We start from the raw sequence: 15415 nt of genomic DNA, 5'->3' as shown, positions 1-15415 counted from the left end.
GCAAAACAATACATCCTAAAATGTCAGTACCTACACCAGACTACCGCAAAACAATACTAATTTAAAAATTCCCCGTCTAAGGTCAATTAGGATCACCACTTTATTTTAAGAATGTGAAATGTCAATAATATTAGAGAATTATTTATTTAAGCTTTAATTTCTTTCATAACATTACCAGTGGATCAGAAGATTACATACTCAATTAGTATTTGGTAGCATTGCATTTAAATTGGTTAACTTGGGTCAAATATTTCAGATAGCCTTCCACACGCTTCCAACAGTAAGTTGGGTGAATTTTGGCCCATTCCTCCTGACAGAGCTGGTGTAACTGAGTCAGGCTGTAGGCCTCCTTGCTCGGACACACATTTTCAGTTCTGCCCACAAATTTTCTATGGGATTGAGGTCAAGGCTTTGCCATGGCCACTCCAATACCTTGACTTTGTAATCCTGAAGCCATTTTGCCACAACTTTGGAAGTATGCTTGGGGTCATTGCCCATTTGGAAGACCAAGCAGCCAAGCTTTAAATTCCTGACTGATGTCTTGAGATGTTCCTTCAATATATCCACATAATTTTCTTCCCATGATGCCATCTGATGTCTTGAGATGTTCCTTCAATATATCCACATAATTTTCTTCCCATGATGCCATCTATTTTGTGACGTGCACCAGTCCCTCCTGCAGCAAAGCACCCCCACAACATGACGCTGCCACCTCCGTGCTTCACGTTTGGGATGGGGATCTTCAGGCAGGCGAGCCTCTCCCTTTTACCTCCAAAAATAACGGTGGTCATTATGGCTAAACAGTTCTATTTTTGTTTCATCAGACCAGAGGACATTTCTCCAGAAAGTACGATCTTTGTCCCCATGTGCAGTTGTAAACCGTAGTCTGGCTTTTTATGGCGGTTTTATAGCGGTGGCTTCTTCCTTGCTGAGTGGCCTTTCAGGTTATGTCGATATAAAACTTGTTTTACTGTGGATATAGATACTTTTGTACCTGTTTCCTCCAGCATCTTCACAAAGTCCTTGATGTGCTGATGTTCTGGGATTGATTTGCACTTTTCGCACCAAAGTACGCTCATCTCTAGGAGACAGAACGCGTCACCTTTCTGAGCAGTATGATGGCTGCGTGGTCCCATGGTGTTTATACTTGCGTACTATTGTTTGTATAGATGAACGTGGTACCTTCATGCGTTTGGAAATTGCTCCCAGAATAAACCAGACTTGTGGACTACAATTTTTTTTCTGAGATCTTGGCTGATTTCTTTTGGTTTTTCCCATGATGTCAAGCAAAGAGGCACTGAGTTCGAAGGTAGGTCTTGAAATACATCCACAGGTACACCTCCAATTGACTCAAATTATGTCAATCAGACGCTTCTAAAGCCATGACATAATTTTCTGAAATGTTTCAAGCCGTTTAAAGGCACAGTCAACTTTGTGTATGTAAACTTCTGACCCACTGGAATTGTGATACAGTGAATTATAAGTGAAATAAACTGTAAACAATTGTTGGAAAAATTACTTGTCATGCACAAAGTAGATATCCTAAAAGACTTGCCAAAACCATAGTTTGTAGAGTGGTTGAAAAACGAGTTTTAAAGACTCCATCCTAAGTGTATGTAAACTTCTGACTTCAACTGTACGTGATATATATATAGATATCCATCTATCTATTGATGGTGATGCTTTATTCAGGGACCCTAGAGTAGGCTCATAGTGTACCCTGTGTGTATGTATGTGCGTCTGTGGACGTGCTGTGTGTGTGCACGTGCTGTGTGTTAGTTTGTGCTTGAAGGCTCTGTGAGGAAAGAAGGATAGCAGGCCAGGCTAACTCCTTCATTGCCCTGCTCTGCTCCAAAAGATCTCATTGAATCAATCACTACTTCATTATCTTCACCACCTTCTCTGCGTCCCAAATAGCACCCTATTCCCAATATTGTGCACTACTCCTGACCAGGGCCCAAGGCACTCTGATGAAAAGTAGTGCACTACATAGGGAGTTGGGTGCTATTTGCGACGCAGCCCTCGTCTCAGGATACTCGGACTTAAGGCGCCAAAATGCTATTCCAAGAAATGACAGGAAGGTGACTCAAAACACCTTGAGCAACAGATAGTCTATGTCCGAAATAGCATCCAGGTCCATATATAGTACAATGCAGGGATTCCCTATATAGCACTACGTAGGGATTAGGGTGCCATTTCGGACACAAACATAGATATTCACGCCACTCTCAGAGAGTCAGCTGTTCATTTTAGCCTCTTGCTTCAACACCTTGCTCCCGCCAGACCAAAAATGATTATCTATTGTGTTGCCATCAACTTACTAGACAGTATCTTAGAAGAACTTCATTTATAGCATTCTTTTATATTAGAAATATGATAATGTTTCATTCTTTGATTGTAGTCTTGAGTGTGACTTCACCATCCACGAGTATTTGTTCTGTGATGACAGGCAGATATAGAATCCATAGAATGGACAAAGCCCCTCAGACCACAGCAATCTAAATGGGAATGTCCATTCTAATAATTATATTTCTAGGTTTTCAGACAACAGCTTAACTCACCTGCTCTTGTCAGTGATCTGGGCCTGCATCATGCGCAGTTTGGCCGGGGGGATGTAAGCTCCACCAGTCCTGGTCAGGATAGGGTCCAGTTCCTCCTTCTTCTTCTTCACTGGTGGTTCCTCTGTAGCAGGGTCTTTCTTGGCTGGGGAGGGCGACCGGCCTCTCCTCCTGAACTCAGCCTCTCTGTCACGACTTGACTGGCGCTCGTAGTATCGGTCCCTGTTACGATCATTCTCCCTTGACCTGTGGTTGAGGCAAGGACAGGTCAATATATCATTACTGTCGTGATCTTTTTAAAGATTGGGCGAGGGCTAGTCCAAATGTGGTCTACCCTAAATTAGCTGTAAACATGATACAGATCAATCATATTTAGAAAGCCCTTTTTACATTCATCACAAAGTACTTTAGAGTAACTTAGGCCCAAAAGAACAAGCAGAAGTGGCAAGGAAATACATCCACAGAAGGAAACCTCAAGTGGAAGCGGGCAGACTGTGCCGTGTTCCGTTTTCGTACCTGCCATAACCTCCTCCACCGTAGCGCCGGTCCCTCTCCTGACTTCTGGAACGGGACCTAGAGCAGGAACTGCGGCGATCACCATCCCTGGAACAATGAGAAACAGCTGTAGGGTTGCAAAATTAGAGACTTTCCCAACGTTCCCAGGTTCTTCATAAATACCAGTTGAAGGATTCCCGGAATCAAGAGGGAAGCCCTGGAGAGTAAGGGATGACCTATAGCTCTTATCTGCAGGTTAACAGAGATAGTCACTCACCTGTCATCTGGGGTGGGGCTCCTGCCTCTGTTTGCACTCTGGTCATCTGGACCACGCTGGAACACAAAACGTCAAAATCCCTCATCCGGTCAGTGTTGACCAACATTACCACAGCGCAAACTTTTGTAATCGCATAACGTTAACAGTATGTACGAATATCAGTTTGGGGGGGGGTTTGTTTCCAGGACAGTCGGACACAGATGAAACATAGTCCTCAACTAAAAAGCATGGTCAATAAAGAATCTCCACTGGGCAGTATACCATATTTCACGATACACCGGTAGTGACTCAAGGACCGGTTTGGGTTTTTACTTAACCTTCTATAATGGTATTTGAATGTACTTGAATGTCTGGTTTGTTAAATGTGATATGCCGACCCCATGCGTAACATCCATTTTTATAGTTTACTTTGCTACTTCAGTCATCTCTCTCGCTTTCAACACAGACCTAGAAAACCCGCCCCGTCATTCAAGGAGCATATTTTAAACGGATTATACGGTCCCCTAGGACACACAACACTTTGATTCCTACCCTGTCACAATAACTCCTGCCTGGCATTTTCATTCATTGTCATGTCAAACACTGTATTCAAATTATAGAATTAGATTAATCATTATATTGCCATGATTCCAAAAGTTAACTTAAGTGGTTGGTTCGAAATCGCAAGTCAAATCACAATTGCAACATTTGGCAAAAAATAAGGCATAGATTGGGCTGTACGATATGGGTAAACAAAGTGGCAGTGTGGAAATGATCTCAAATTAGCACAGGAAATGCAGAAATGTATTAAAATAATTTGGGATTGAAAGCATAACACAATCAGAATAGAGAAAGAAACCACTTAGAATGTATGTGTTGCCACACCAGGGTAAGACACTACTCATAAAGCACATTTAGAACTTCTATTTTTCAAAAACATAAAATAGTTTTTTTTTATACAGTGATACAATATTTTGGCCATAACGCCCAGCCCTAGCTGAAAGTATTTTTGGGGTGCAGGATTACTTTCCAAACTGTCTGGCAAACGGGCCATGAATGTGGCTGAGTCAGTCACTCACCATGATCTGTGCCACGCTGCTCTTCATCCTGCAGCCTACTGCCTCATCACTGCTCCCATCATCAGAGCCGCTGGACTCATCTTCCTCCTGGCTGACACTGGCACTGGATGGGGCCCTACTACCCCTGGTGGCTCTGGAGCTGGCTACTCCTGGACTGGCCACTCCAGGACTGCCTAGAACTATGGGGGCCTCTGAGCTGGCCGCTCTGGGACCTTTGGGCCCAGGACTGGCTGCAGGGCTATCTGCCCCCTCTGTAGCTTCCACTGCAGAAAAAACAACGTTCGGTTAATAAGTGTCTTTTACAACGCAGTTCTACGTGATATTGTAGGACAGGGTGGAATGTTGTCCAAAATGACAGTTTTTTTCATGGAGACAAAGTGGATTCAGAAAGTACTCAGACACTTGAATTTTAACACATTTTATTACATTACAGCCTTATTCTAAAATTGATTAAATTGTTTTTTCCCCTTCATCAATCTACACACAATTCACCCCTAATGACAAAGCAAAACCGGTTTAGAAATTGTAGTTATATTACAAATAACTACCTGGAATATCACATAAGTATACAGACCCTTTACTCAGTACTTTGTTGAAGCAACTTTGGCAGCGATAACAGGCTTGAGTCTTCTTGGGTATGACGCTACAAGCTTGGCACACCTGTATTTGGGGAGTTTCTCCAATTCTTCTCTGCAGAACCTCTCAAGCTCTGTCAGGTTGGATGGGGAGCGTTGCTGCACAGCTATTTTCAGGTCTCTCCAGAGATGTTCGATCGGGTTCAAGTCCGGGCCACTCAAGGACATTCAGAGACTTGTCCTGAAGCCACTGCGGTGTTGTTTAGGATCATTGTCCTGTTGGAAGGTGAACTTTCACCCCAGCCTGGAGCAGGTTTTTAAATCAAGGATCTCTCTGTACTTTGCTCCGTTCATATTTCCCTCAATCCTGACTAGTCTCCCAGTCCCTGCCGCTGAAAAACATCCCGACAGCATAATGCTGCCACCACCATGCTTCACTGTAGGGATGGTGCCAGGTTTCCTCCAGAAGTAACGGTTGGCGTTCAGGCCAGAGTGTTAAATCTTGGTTTCATCAGCCCAGAGAATCTTGTTTATAATGTTCTGAGAGTCCTTTAGGTGCCTTTTGGTAAAGTCCAAGTGGGCTGTTATGTCCCTTCTACTGAGGAGTGGCTTCTGTCTGGCCACTCTACCATAAAGGCCTGATTGGTGGAGTGATCCAGAGATGGGGGAACCTTCCAGAAGGACAAACATCTCCACAGAGGAACTCCGGAGCCCTGTCAGAGTGACCATTGGGTTCTTGGTCACCTCCCTGGGCCCTTCTCGACTGATTGCTCAGTTTGGCCGGACAGCCAGCTCATGGATGGAGTTTTTCTCTGGACATACATGGTCAACTATGGAACCTTATATAGACAGGTGTGTGCCGTTCCAAATCATGTCCATTCAATTGAATTTACCATAGCTGGACTCCTATCAAGTTGTAGAAACATCTCAAGTATGATCAATGGAAACAGGATGCACCAGAGATACATTTTGAGTCTCATAGCAAAGGGTCTGAATACTTCTGTAAATAAGGCTTCTGTTTTTATTTTGTATACATTTCTGAAAAATTATTTTCGCTTTGTCATTATGGGGTAGTGTGTGTAGATTGTTGAGGATTTTAAAATATTTTTGTAATTAATTTAAGAATAACTTACAAAATGTGAAGAGAATAGGGGTTCTGAATACTTTCCGAATGCACTGTGTGTCTTAGATTCATTGCGCTTGCATATTTTATTTATTTAACGGGGTGGATCAGCTTTAACATTGCAAATACATTGTGGCTTCCCTCAATGTAATTGCCTGCATCATTTCCAATCCCCCATATATATTTTCTTTATAGATATATTACTTTAAACATATTTTAAATATATTTTCCATTATCTTCCCCCAACTAACCCTCCCCTAATGGACAACGACACTTCGACTTCTACTCACAGCTTATACATTTCATGGAAACATATATTAGTTATCAATTGTTTGTTTTTAATCCCATCAACCCCTCCCATCCATCTCTGAACACCATCCTGTTTTGATTTGACATTTTCAAGTGTGCCATTTCAAAATAAATCGAAACCTACATACATTTTACGGACACAGTATATTTTAACATCAGTGAGCTTGTTTTTTGTTATTTTTAGTCCCACCCTTCAGCTCCCCTCAACCCTTCCCATCTATCTCTGATCTCTCTCTGTTTTGATTTATATTTGACATATATTTCTTTCAACGGTGCTGTTTCACCAAAGTTCTGAACCTTTCTATTCTCATAGTTTCTACAGATTGTAAAACATTATTTTTTTTGCTAAGAGTATTATTATGATTGTCTGTTGTTGAACACGTTGAATGTGTTGTTAATGAAAGTGGGATATGGAAATGTGTCGAGTCTTTTACAATATGTAGACAATCTACATTCAGACCACAAGCAATCGACAAGCAAACAAGAATAAAAAGGAGCGAGAGTGAAATTCAACTGACATTCAGTTAATGCTCTACTTGAGAGAACTGACTGTGCTGAAGGCTTAAGAACAGGAAGGCTGTATTAAATAATTGATGAAGTGCACTGTAGTGGCCTGCTGAGATAGATCCCTAGTTGGACCAGTGACTCATCTCCTGCCCAGTCCCCAGCTCATTCCTTCATGCCTGTTGGCTGATTTCTAAGTAGACTCTGACAACATTAACTTAGCACATCATGCAGTTATTACAGCAAACGTTTTTAAAAAACAATGAAACATGAAAGTTAAATATTGTGAGAATTACTTCAAGCACTGTCTATGCATACAGCGAGACAATTACAAAATCACATGAGAATAAGAGTGGATTACTAATTTCATAACTGGAATCCCAAAGCAGTGCGGAGTGTCTTGCAGGCAACTGCCATCAGAGTTAAAAGGTGTGCCAAAAGGTCTCCGACAGCAATATCAATTTCTCGATGCTACCACAGCACTCTGCTCTGTTACACACACACACAGAGAAGACTCTGCAATGCATTGTTGAGAATTGGCAATGTGTGATTTGCATAATACCAATTTTAATATTCAATGTTGACACTGAGGAATAAAATGTTATTGGTCACATGCGCCAAATACAACAGGTGTAGTAGACCTTAGTGAAATGTTTACTTACAAGCCCTTAAGAAAAAAAGTGTTAACTGCATTGTTGGTTAAGAAAGTATTTACTTAAATGAACCGAAATAAAAAAATAAAGAACAATAAAATAACAGTAGCGAGGCTATATACACGGGGTACCGGTCCAGAGTCAATGTGAGGGGCACCGGTTAGTCGAGGTAATTGAGGTAATATGTACATGTAGGTAGCGTTAAAGTGACTATTCATGGATAATAAACAGAGAGTAGCAGCGGGTGGCGGACGACTAGAGGTCGACCGATTATGATTTTTAAACGCCAATACCGATTATTGGAGGACCCAAAAAGGCAGATAAGGATTTTATTTATATACACACACATACATACACATGACAATTACAACAATACTGAATTAACACTTATTTTGACTTAATATAATATATAAATAAAATCTATTTAGTCTCAAATAAATAATGAAACATGTTAAATTTGGTTTAAATAATGCAAAAACACAGTGTTGGAGAAGAAAATAAAAGTGCAATATGTGCCATGTAAAAAAGCTAACGTTTATTAAGTCCCTTGCTCAGAACATATGAAAGCTGGTGGTTCAATTTTCCCAGTTCTTCAATATTCCCAGTTAAGAATTTTAGGTTGTAGTTATTATAGGAATTATGACGCGTCGACTATTTCTCTCTATACCATTTGTATTTCATATAACTTTGACTACTGGATGTTCTTATTGGCACTTTAGTATTGCCGGCATAATCTTGCGAGCTGATAGGCTTGATATCATAAACAGCGCTGAGCATTCAAGCATTGCTAAGAGCTACTGGCAAAAACGAGTAAGTGTTGTTTAAATGAATGCTTATGAGCCTCCTGCTACATACCACCGCTCAGTCAGACTGCTCTATCAAATCATAGACTTAAACATAATAAACACAGAAATACGAGCTTATGGTCATTAATATGGTAAAATCCAGAGACTATCATTTCGAAAACAAAACATTTATTCTTTCAGTGAAATACAGAACCGTTCCGCATTTTATCGAACGGTTGGCAACCCTAAGTCTAAATATTGCTGTTACATTGCACAACCTTCAATGTGATGTCAGAATTATGAAAAATTCAGACAAATTAATTGCTTTCTTCACACAGTTCGCAACGAGCCAGGCAGCCCAAACTGTTGCATATACCTTGACTCTGCTTGTACTGGACACAAGAGAATGAACACAATTTATCTAGTTAACTTCTCTAGGGTAGGGGGCAGCATTTGGAATTTTGGATGAAAAGCGTGCCCAAATTAAACTGCCTTCTACTCAGACCCAGAAGATAGGATATGCATATAATTGGTAGATTTGGATAGAAAACGCTAAAGTTACCAAAACTGATAAAATAGTGTCTGTGAGTATAACAAAACTGATTTGGCAGGCGGAAACCTGAGAAAAATCCATTCAGGAATTAGGATTTTTTTTTTTGCAGTTTTCTATTCAATGCCATTACAGTATCCATTGACTTATGACTCAAATTGCTGTTCCTATGCCTTCCACCAGATGTCAGTATTTGGAAATTGTTTCAGGCTTGTATTCTTAAAAATGAGGGAGTAAGAGCAGTCTGAATGAGTGGACCCTGCCATGTCACAGAGCTTTTTCATGCGCGCGACCGAGAGTGCCTTTCTTGTTTACCTTTTATATTTACGACGTTATTGTCCGGTTGAAATATTATCGATTATTTAAGCTAAAAACAACCTGAGGATTGATTATGAACATCGTTTGAAATGTTTCTACGAACTTTACGGATACAATTTAGATTTTTTTGTCTGCCTGTTGTGACTGCGTTTGAGTCTGTGGATTACTGAACAAAATGCAAACAAAACAAAGGTTTTTGGATATAAAGAGACTTTATCAAACAAAAGGAACATTCATTGAATAAATTAATGTCTTCTGAGTGCAACCATATGAAGATCAAAGGTAAGTGATTAATTTTCTCTCTATTTCTGACTTGTGTAACTCTTCTACTTGGCTGGTTACTGTTTGTAATGATTCGTCTGCTGAGCTATGTCCTCAAATAATCGTAAGGTATGCTTTTGCCGTAAAGCATTTTTGAAATTTGGCAGCATGGTTGGATTCACAAGAAGTTCATATTTAAACATATGTAAAATCTTTGTGTGTTTTCTGAATTTCTGTATTTCAATTTGGCGCTCTGCAATCTCACTGCATGTTGGCATACCCTAGAGAGGTTAAAATAAATTAATGTTAGCAGGCAATATTAACTATGTAGGTTTAAAAACATACATACTTCTGTGAATAATTGATTTTAAGAAAGGCATTGATGTTTATGGTTAGTTACATGTGTGAAACGATTGGGCTTTTTTCGCCAGCCTCGCATTGCTTATATGCAATGTAGAACAAGCTAGTTCGAGTAATATCATCAACCATGAGTAGTTAACAAGTGATTATGTGAAGATTGATTGCTTTTTATAAGATAAGTTTAACGCTAGCTAGCAACTTACCTTGGTTCCTTGCAGCCACAAGGTCCTTTTGACACTGCACTCGCGTAACATGTGGTCAGCCTACCACGCAGTTTCCTCGTAGCGCCAATGGCCATAATCGGCATCCAAAAAGGCTGATTACCGATTGTTATGAACACTTGAAATTGGCCAATTAAAATCGCTCGACCTCTAGTTGGGACAATGCAAATAGTCCAGGTAGCCATTTGATGAGCTATTCATGAGTATTATGAACAGTCAATGACTAGAGAGGCTGGAATCCTTGGCAATTTTTTGGGCCTTCCTGACGCCGCCTGATATAGAGGTCCTGGATGGCAGGAAGCTTGGCCCCAGTGATATATTGGGCCGTACACACTACCCTCTGTAGTGCCTTGCGGTCGGAGGCCGAGCAGTTGCCGTTTTAAGTATCTGAGGACCCATGTCAAATCTTTTCAGTCTCCTGAAGGGGAATAGGCATTGTCGTGCCCTCTTCACGACTGTCTTAATGTGTTTGGACCATTATAGCTTGTCTCATTGTTGTCGGTGATCAGGCCTACCACTGTTGAGTTGTCGGCAAAAAATGACAGTGGAGTCGTGCTTGGCCATGCAATCATGGGTGACCAGGGAGTACAGGAGGTGACTGAGCATGCACCAGAGGGGCCCCTGTGTTGAGGATCAGCGTCGCATGTGTTACCTACCCTTACCACTTGGGGGTGGCCCGTCAGGAAGTCCAGGATCCAGTTGCAGAGGGAGGTGTTTAGTCCCAGAGTTCTAAGCTCCGTGATGAGCTTTGAGGGCACTATGGTGCTGAACGCTGAGCTGTAGTCAATGAATAGCATTCTTACGTAGGTGTTCCTTTTGTCCAGGTGGGAAAGGGCAGTGTGGAGTGCAATAGAGATTGCATCACCTGTGGATCTGTTGGAGCGGTATGCAAATTGGAGTGGTCTAGGTTTTCTGGGATAATGGTGTTGAAGTGAGTTTTGACCAGCTTTTCAAAGCATTTCACGCCTACAGACGTTGAGTGCTTCGGGTCAGTAGTCATTTAGGCAGGTTCCTTGGCGTTCTTGGGCACAGGGACTATGGTGGTCTGCTTGAAACATATTGATATTACAGACTCGTTCAGGAACAGGTTGAAAATGTCAGTGAAGACACTTGCCAGTTGGTCAGCGCATGGTCAGAGTACATGTCCTGGTAATCCGTCTGGTCCTGCGGCCTTGTGAATGTTGACCTGTTCAAAGGTCTTACTCTCATCGGCTCGTCCTGTAATGATGCTTTGCCTGTGTGATGGTTCGTTGGAGGGCATAGCAGGATTTAGCAGGAAGCGTCCGGGTTCGTCCCGCTCCTTGAAAGCGGCAGCTCTACCCTTTAGCTCAGTGCGGATGTTGCCTGTAATCCATCGCTTCTGGTTGGGGTACGTATGTATGGTCACTGTGGGGACGACGTCATCGATTAACTTATTGATGAAGCCATTTGCAACCAAAAGATGGAAAGAGGAATGTTCTTACTCTTTGTGCAAGAACACAAATAGCACAAGTCCCTACTGGACTGCCGTGGGGGGAAATGAAACAGCTCTAACCCTATTCTCTAACCCTACTTTTGCCCAGAGCCCCATGAGCCCTGGACATAATTAGTGCACTGAATAGTGAATAGGGTGGCATTTGGAATACAAACCCCTGGGTGTAACAGAGGAACTAGTTTTAAGGGACTATCAGCAGCAGACAGCTCATTCTGTGCTCTGACAATTTTCAAATGCCCTTGGGTTGAGGGCAGCTTGTGTTGCTCTGCCCTCTCTATCATCCCTCACTCTCCTCTAACTCAGAGCAGAGGAAGGATTTGCAACAGCTTAACAGAAGGGATGATTGAAAGCATTATCTGGACAATAAGAGAGGCTAAAACTAGGCTATAACTGTCTGTCAGTGATGAGGTTGAGAAACCATGGAGACCTGGAGTGCTTGATCAGATAAACAACAGTTGGGGCGGAAGGGTAGCCTAGTGGTTAGAGCGTTGAACTAGTAACCGAAAGGTTGCAAGTTCGAATCCCCGAGCTGACATGGTACAAATCTGTCGGTCTGCCCCTGAACAGGCAGTTAACCCACTGTTCCTAGGCCATCATTGAAAATAAGAATTTGTTCGTAACTGACTTGCCTAGTAAAATAAAGGTTAAAAAAAAAGAAAAAAGATAGCAGGATCCAAGGTTCAACAAGACCAGTGCAAACAAAAATATATGGGTTCTTCTCAACAGAAACTGATCGTTGATAGCCTCGTTGTTCACTTTTTCCACCAGTCAAGGGTTTATTTTGTAAGTGATAAGATTTCATCACACATTTTAAAACAAAAAGAAGCTTTTTAGATGTTTATATTGGTCTATTACATAGATTACAATTACAATTTATCTTCAGGTGACAAAACCTGTGTTTATCTGTGGAAAAAGTAATTTCCACTCACTGCTGCTCCTCTGCTGTGCCACATCGTTTTCTCCCTCTCCTTCCTCTGACGGGCTCCTGCGGGGCTGACCCATGCCACTTGACCTGGAATGCTAAAGGACGTACAGAGGACACAGCTGGTTTAGACTACATGGATATCTGAACTGAAGTTTGATGTTATGTGTTATGAAAGCAAAGGGCCTGGAAACAAATGGTAATGTAAGCTGCTCACAGAACAAACCCCTCCTTGAGCAGGGACATTAAAATGCATAACAGCAGGCAAATTAATATCATTACTGAGATCATGTTGTAGGCCACTGGGCCAATGTGCTCTGGCTGCCACTGCTGGAAGGAAACTGAAATCAGAGGCTGTAGTGTAGAGGTTATATAAACACAGGTTATAATAAACCTGAAGGAAGCTAAATTAAGCCTGCAGCTGTTAGATATGAGGTCATAGGTGTTTGTTGATTAGATGGAGGCACATAAACAACAAGTAGCCTATATGCACCAGCAACACCTGTGTCTGCAACCACAACAGTACAAGACATCTCAAAGGAAGTGGTCATTTTCCCTTCAAACACTACATAAAGGTTACCACTTTCCAACCATGCTGCCTCTAGCTCAGCCAAATGCAATGTGCTCTATCATCAGGACTGGCAGGTCTACGCCTGTCTAAGCTCATCCCTCGTGTGTTGCTGAGGCGGGTGTCACTGGGCTGAACCAGTCTCTGATGGAGATGGATAGGGAGCTGGGTAGGAAAGAAAAAGGCAACTAATAGCAACAACCCACGGCTACGCTTTGCTGCTAGATGCTTTCCACAGCGTAAATGAAATGCGTTATGAAATTAGACTTTGTCTCTAACATTCAATGACAAACTGCTATGCTGATGGGAATCTAACAATGGACATGTGTACATAGGGGAGACACCCGTCTGCAGATAGCTAACGTGAGACACTGCCATGTTCTGTTGATCAATGTGTACACAAACATAGCTAGCTAACAAAACCCTAGTAGCTGGCGACACACTAACAATCAACACTGACCACGCTGAACAAGAGGTTTGGACTGAAATGTACACCGTTGTTCCATGTTTCTGTTATCATGTTTTTGTTTTATGTGGCGTAGCTAGCTAGCTAACATCGATATGAAACTAGTTAGCTGCTGCTAGCGATTTTATTTTTACCCAACAATAAAACATTAACATTTTACTGACCAACGGACTATCTAGCAATCTAACTACCTACCCAGTAACTAACTAGTTACGTCGAGGAGAAACAGCAACTAACCCCTTGCTACATGGCTAGTGTTTAGCTACAAATGCGCTCTCCTCCATGTGTGCCACTTCTTGCATTTGAGAAGCGCGATAGATAACTTTGCTAACCTGGCTAAAACACAACTTGGAATAACTAATACTTCCGTATTCATGTATGGCCTTTTATCTTTCGTGTATTTATATGAGTGTAAACTTCTTACCTCTTCTTTAGAAGTAGAGCTCAACTCTACTGCTAAATCGTTGTCATTTGTCTTCGTAGCCATTTCCCCCCTGTCCTTTTCCGCAAGTTTTGCTACGGATAGCAGTAAGGGCCAAAAAGAACGCACGTAAACGCGAAATCAATGAGGCCTAATGTTCTAATGTAATTTGCAAGCGAACAAATCAAACAGCAAAGTAAATTAACTATGTTGCAGTACATCTCATATTAGGATGTAACAAGTGCCCTGTATGATGATCTCAGATATGAGGATTAGTGATGCGCTGATTTACTCAACCCTGTAGGGTGGTTTAGGGTCGGTCATCAAGGGGATACTTTATCTACTTTACCTGATTCAGATGAAGTCGTGGATACCATCTGTTTGTCAATTCAATTCAAGGGGCTTTATTGGCATGGGTAACATGTGTTAACATTGCCAAAGCAAGTAAGGTAGATAATATATAAAGTGAAATAAACAATAAAAATTAACAGTAGACCACATTTCTCTCCATGTCCAGCACAAAGGAAGGTAACTTTGCAAGCTGATAGAGTACCACAGTGTGAGTCATAATACCCATAAAACCTAGCAGTCAAACAGGGAAATGGTTCCAATCGTTTTTCCACCATACATTTTTCCCATAGGGGATTTTAGAAACACTTAAGATAAGGGCCGTGTTTCATGTAGGCATACCCTGGTGTGTCGTTATGGTAACCGTGTAAATCTCTCTAGGAGAATATATTGTATATAATACAATATATTATATATATAATACAATATAATATATTGTAATCTCTCTAGGAGAATATAATATATTATCAATATATTGTCCTGTATTTAACACCCAAAAATTAAATGCTAATTAGCTGCTAATGTGGCTATCATAAAGAACTACAAATGCCATGATGCTCTGGGCGAGACTGACAACTCGAAGGTAAGAATCTCTGGATTAGCTCTACTTTTAGCTAAATGTAACAATAAATTGGCAACATTTCTTGCAATTGACAATTCCGAAAACTGTCTTATGCAAGTTTTAAATTGTCACTAACTTTTAACAAAAGTGTGACCTTGAGATCACGGCAGTAGCTTGCAGGGATTTCTAGTTTTGCATAATGTCTCCTTTGATGCTAATTATCATTTTTGAATCAGAGAGTAAATAGAACCAAATATATTAATAAAAGTCACCCTGTCTGAGAGAGATTTACATGGTTCTAAAAACGACACACCATGGTAAGCCTAAACTAAACAAATCCCTTATTTTAGGTGTTTATAAAATCCTGTATGGAAAAAAATGTATGATGGGAACCATTTCCCTGTTTGACAGCTAGAGTTTAATTCAATGAGAGAAAAGCTGGGTGAGAAAGGAGTTGGGTTCAGTTGAATCAGTGAAGGTAACCTGTAGTGGACTTGTGATATTTGTTTGTGTCTCTTCTGATCAGAGGGAGGGGGTGCTCCTTCTCATGCAACTTGGGTCAAGATTTGTTTCTTACTTTGCTCTTAGGAACAGGGCACCATTGAAA

General features: G+C 41.3%; 1 protein-coding gene across 1 annotated transcript in view; it reads right to left on the bottom strand.

Annotated features, from left to right (window-relative positions):
* Positions 1 to 13988, bottom strand: part of LOC135519265 (pre-mRNA-splicing factor CWC22 homolog) — a 53676-nt gene extending 39688 nt beyond the window's left edge. Inside the window, exons 1-6 of the mRNA XM_064944399.1 lie at positions 13902 to 13988; positions 12451 to 12541; positions 4389 to 4651; positions 3331 to 3386; positions 3075 to 3161; positions 2562 to 2804 (exon numbers count right to left, since the gene is read on the bottom strand). Of these exons, the coding sequence (XP_064800471.1) occupies positions 2562 to 2804; positions 3075 to 3161; positions 3331 to 3386; positions 4389 to 4651; positions 12451 to 12541; positions 13902 to 13964 (803 nt within the window). The 5' untranslated portion in view covers positions 13965 to 13988. The remainder of the gene's footprint in view (positions 1 to 2561; positions 2805 to 3074; positions 3162 to 3330; positions 3387 to 4388; positions 4652 to 12450; positions 12542 to 13901) is intronic.
* Positions 13989 to 15415: the final 1427 nt, after the last annotated feature.

The sequence above is a fragment of the Oncorhynchus masou genome, chromosome 29, assembly GCF_036934945.1.
Source record: "Oncorhynchus masou masou isolate Uvic2021 chromosome 29, UVic_Omas_1.1, whole genome shotgun sequence".
NCBI lineage: Eukaryota > Metazoa > Chordata > Actinopteri > Salmoniformes > Salmonidae > Oncorhynchus > Oncorhynchus masou.
Note: the sequence above shows the minus strand (reverse complement) of the source record. Positions and strands in the feature narration are given on the sequence as shown.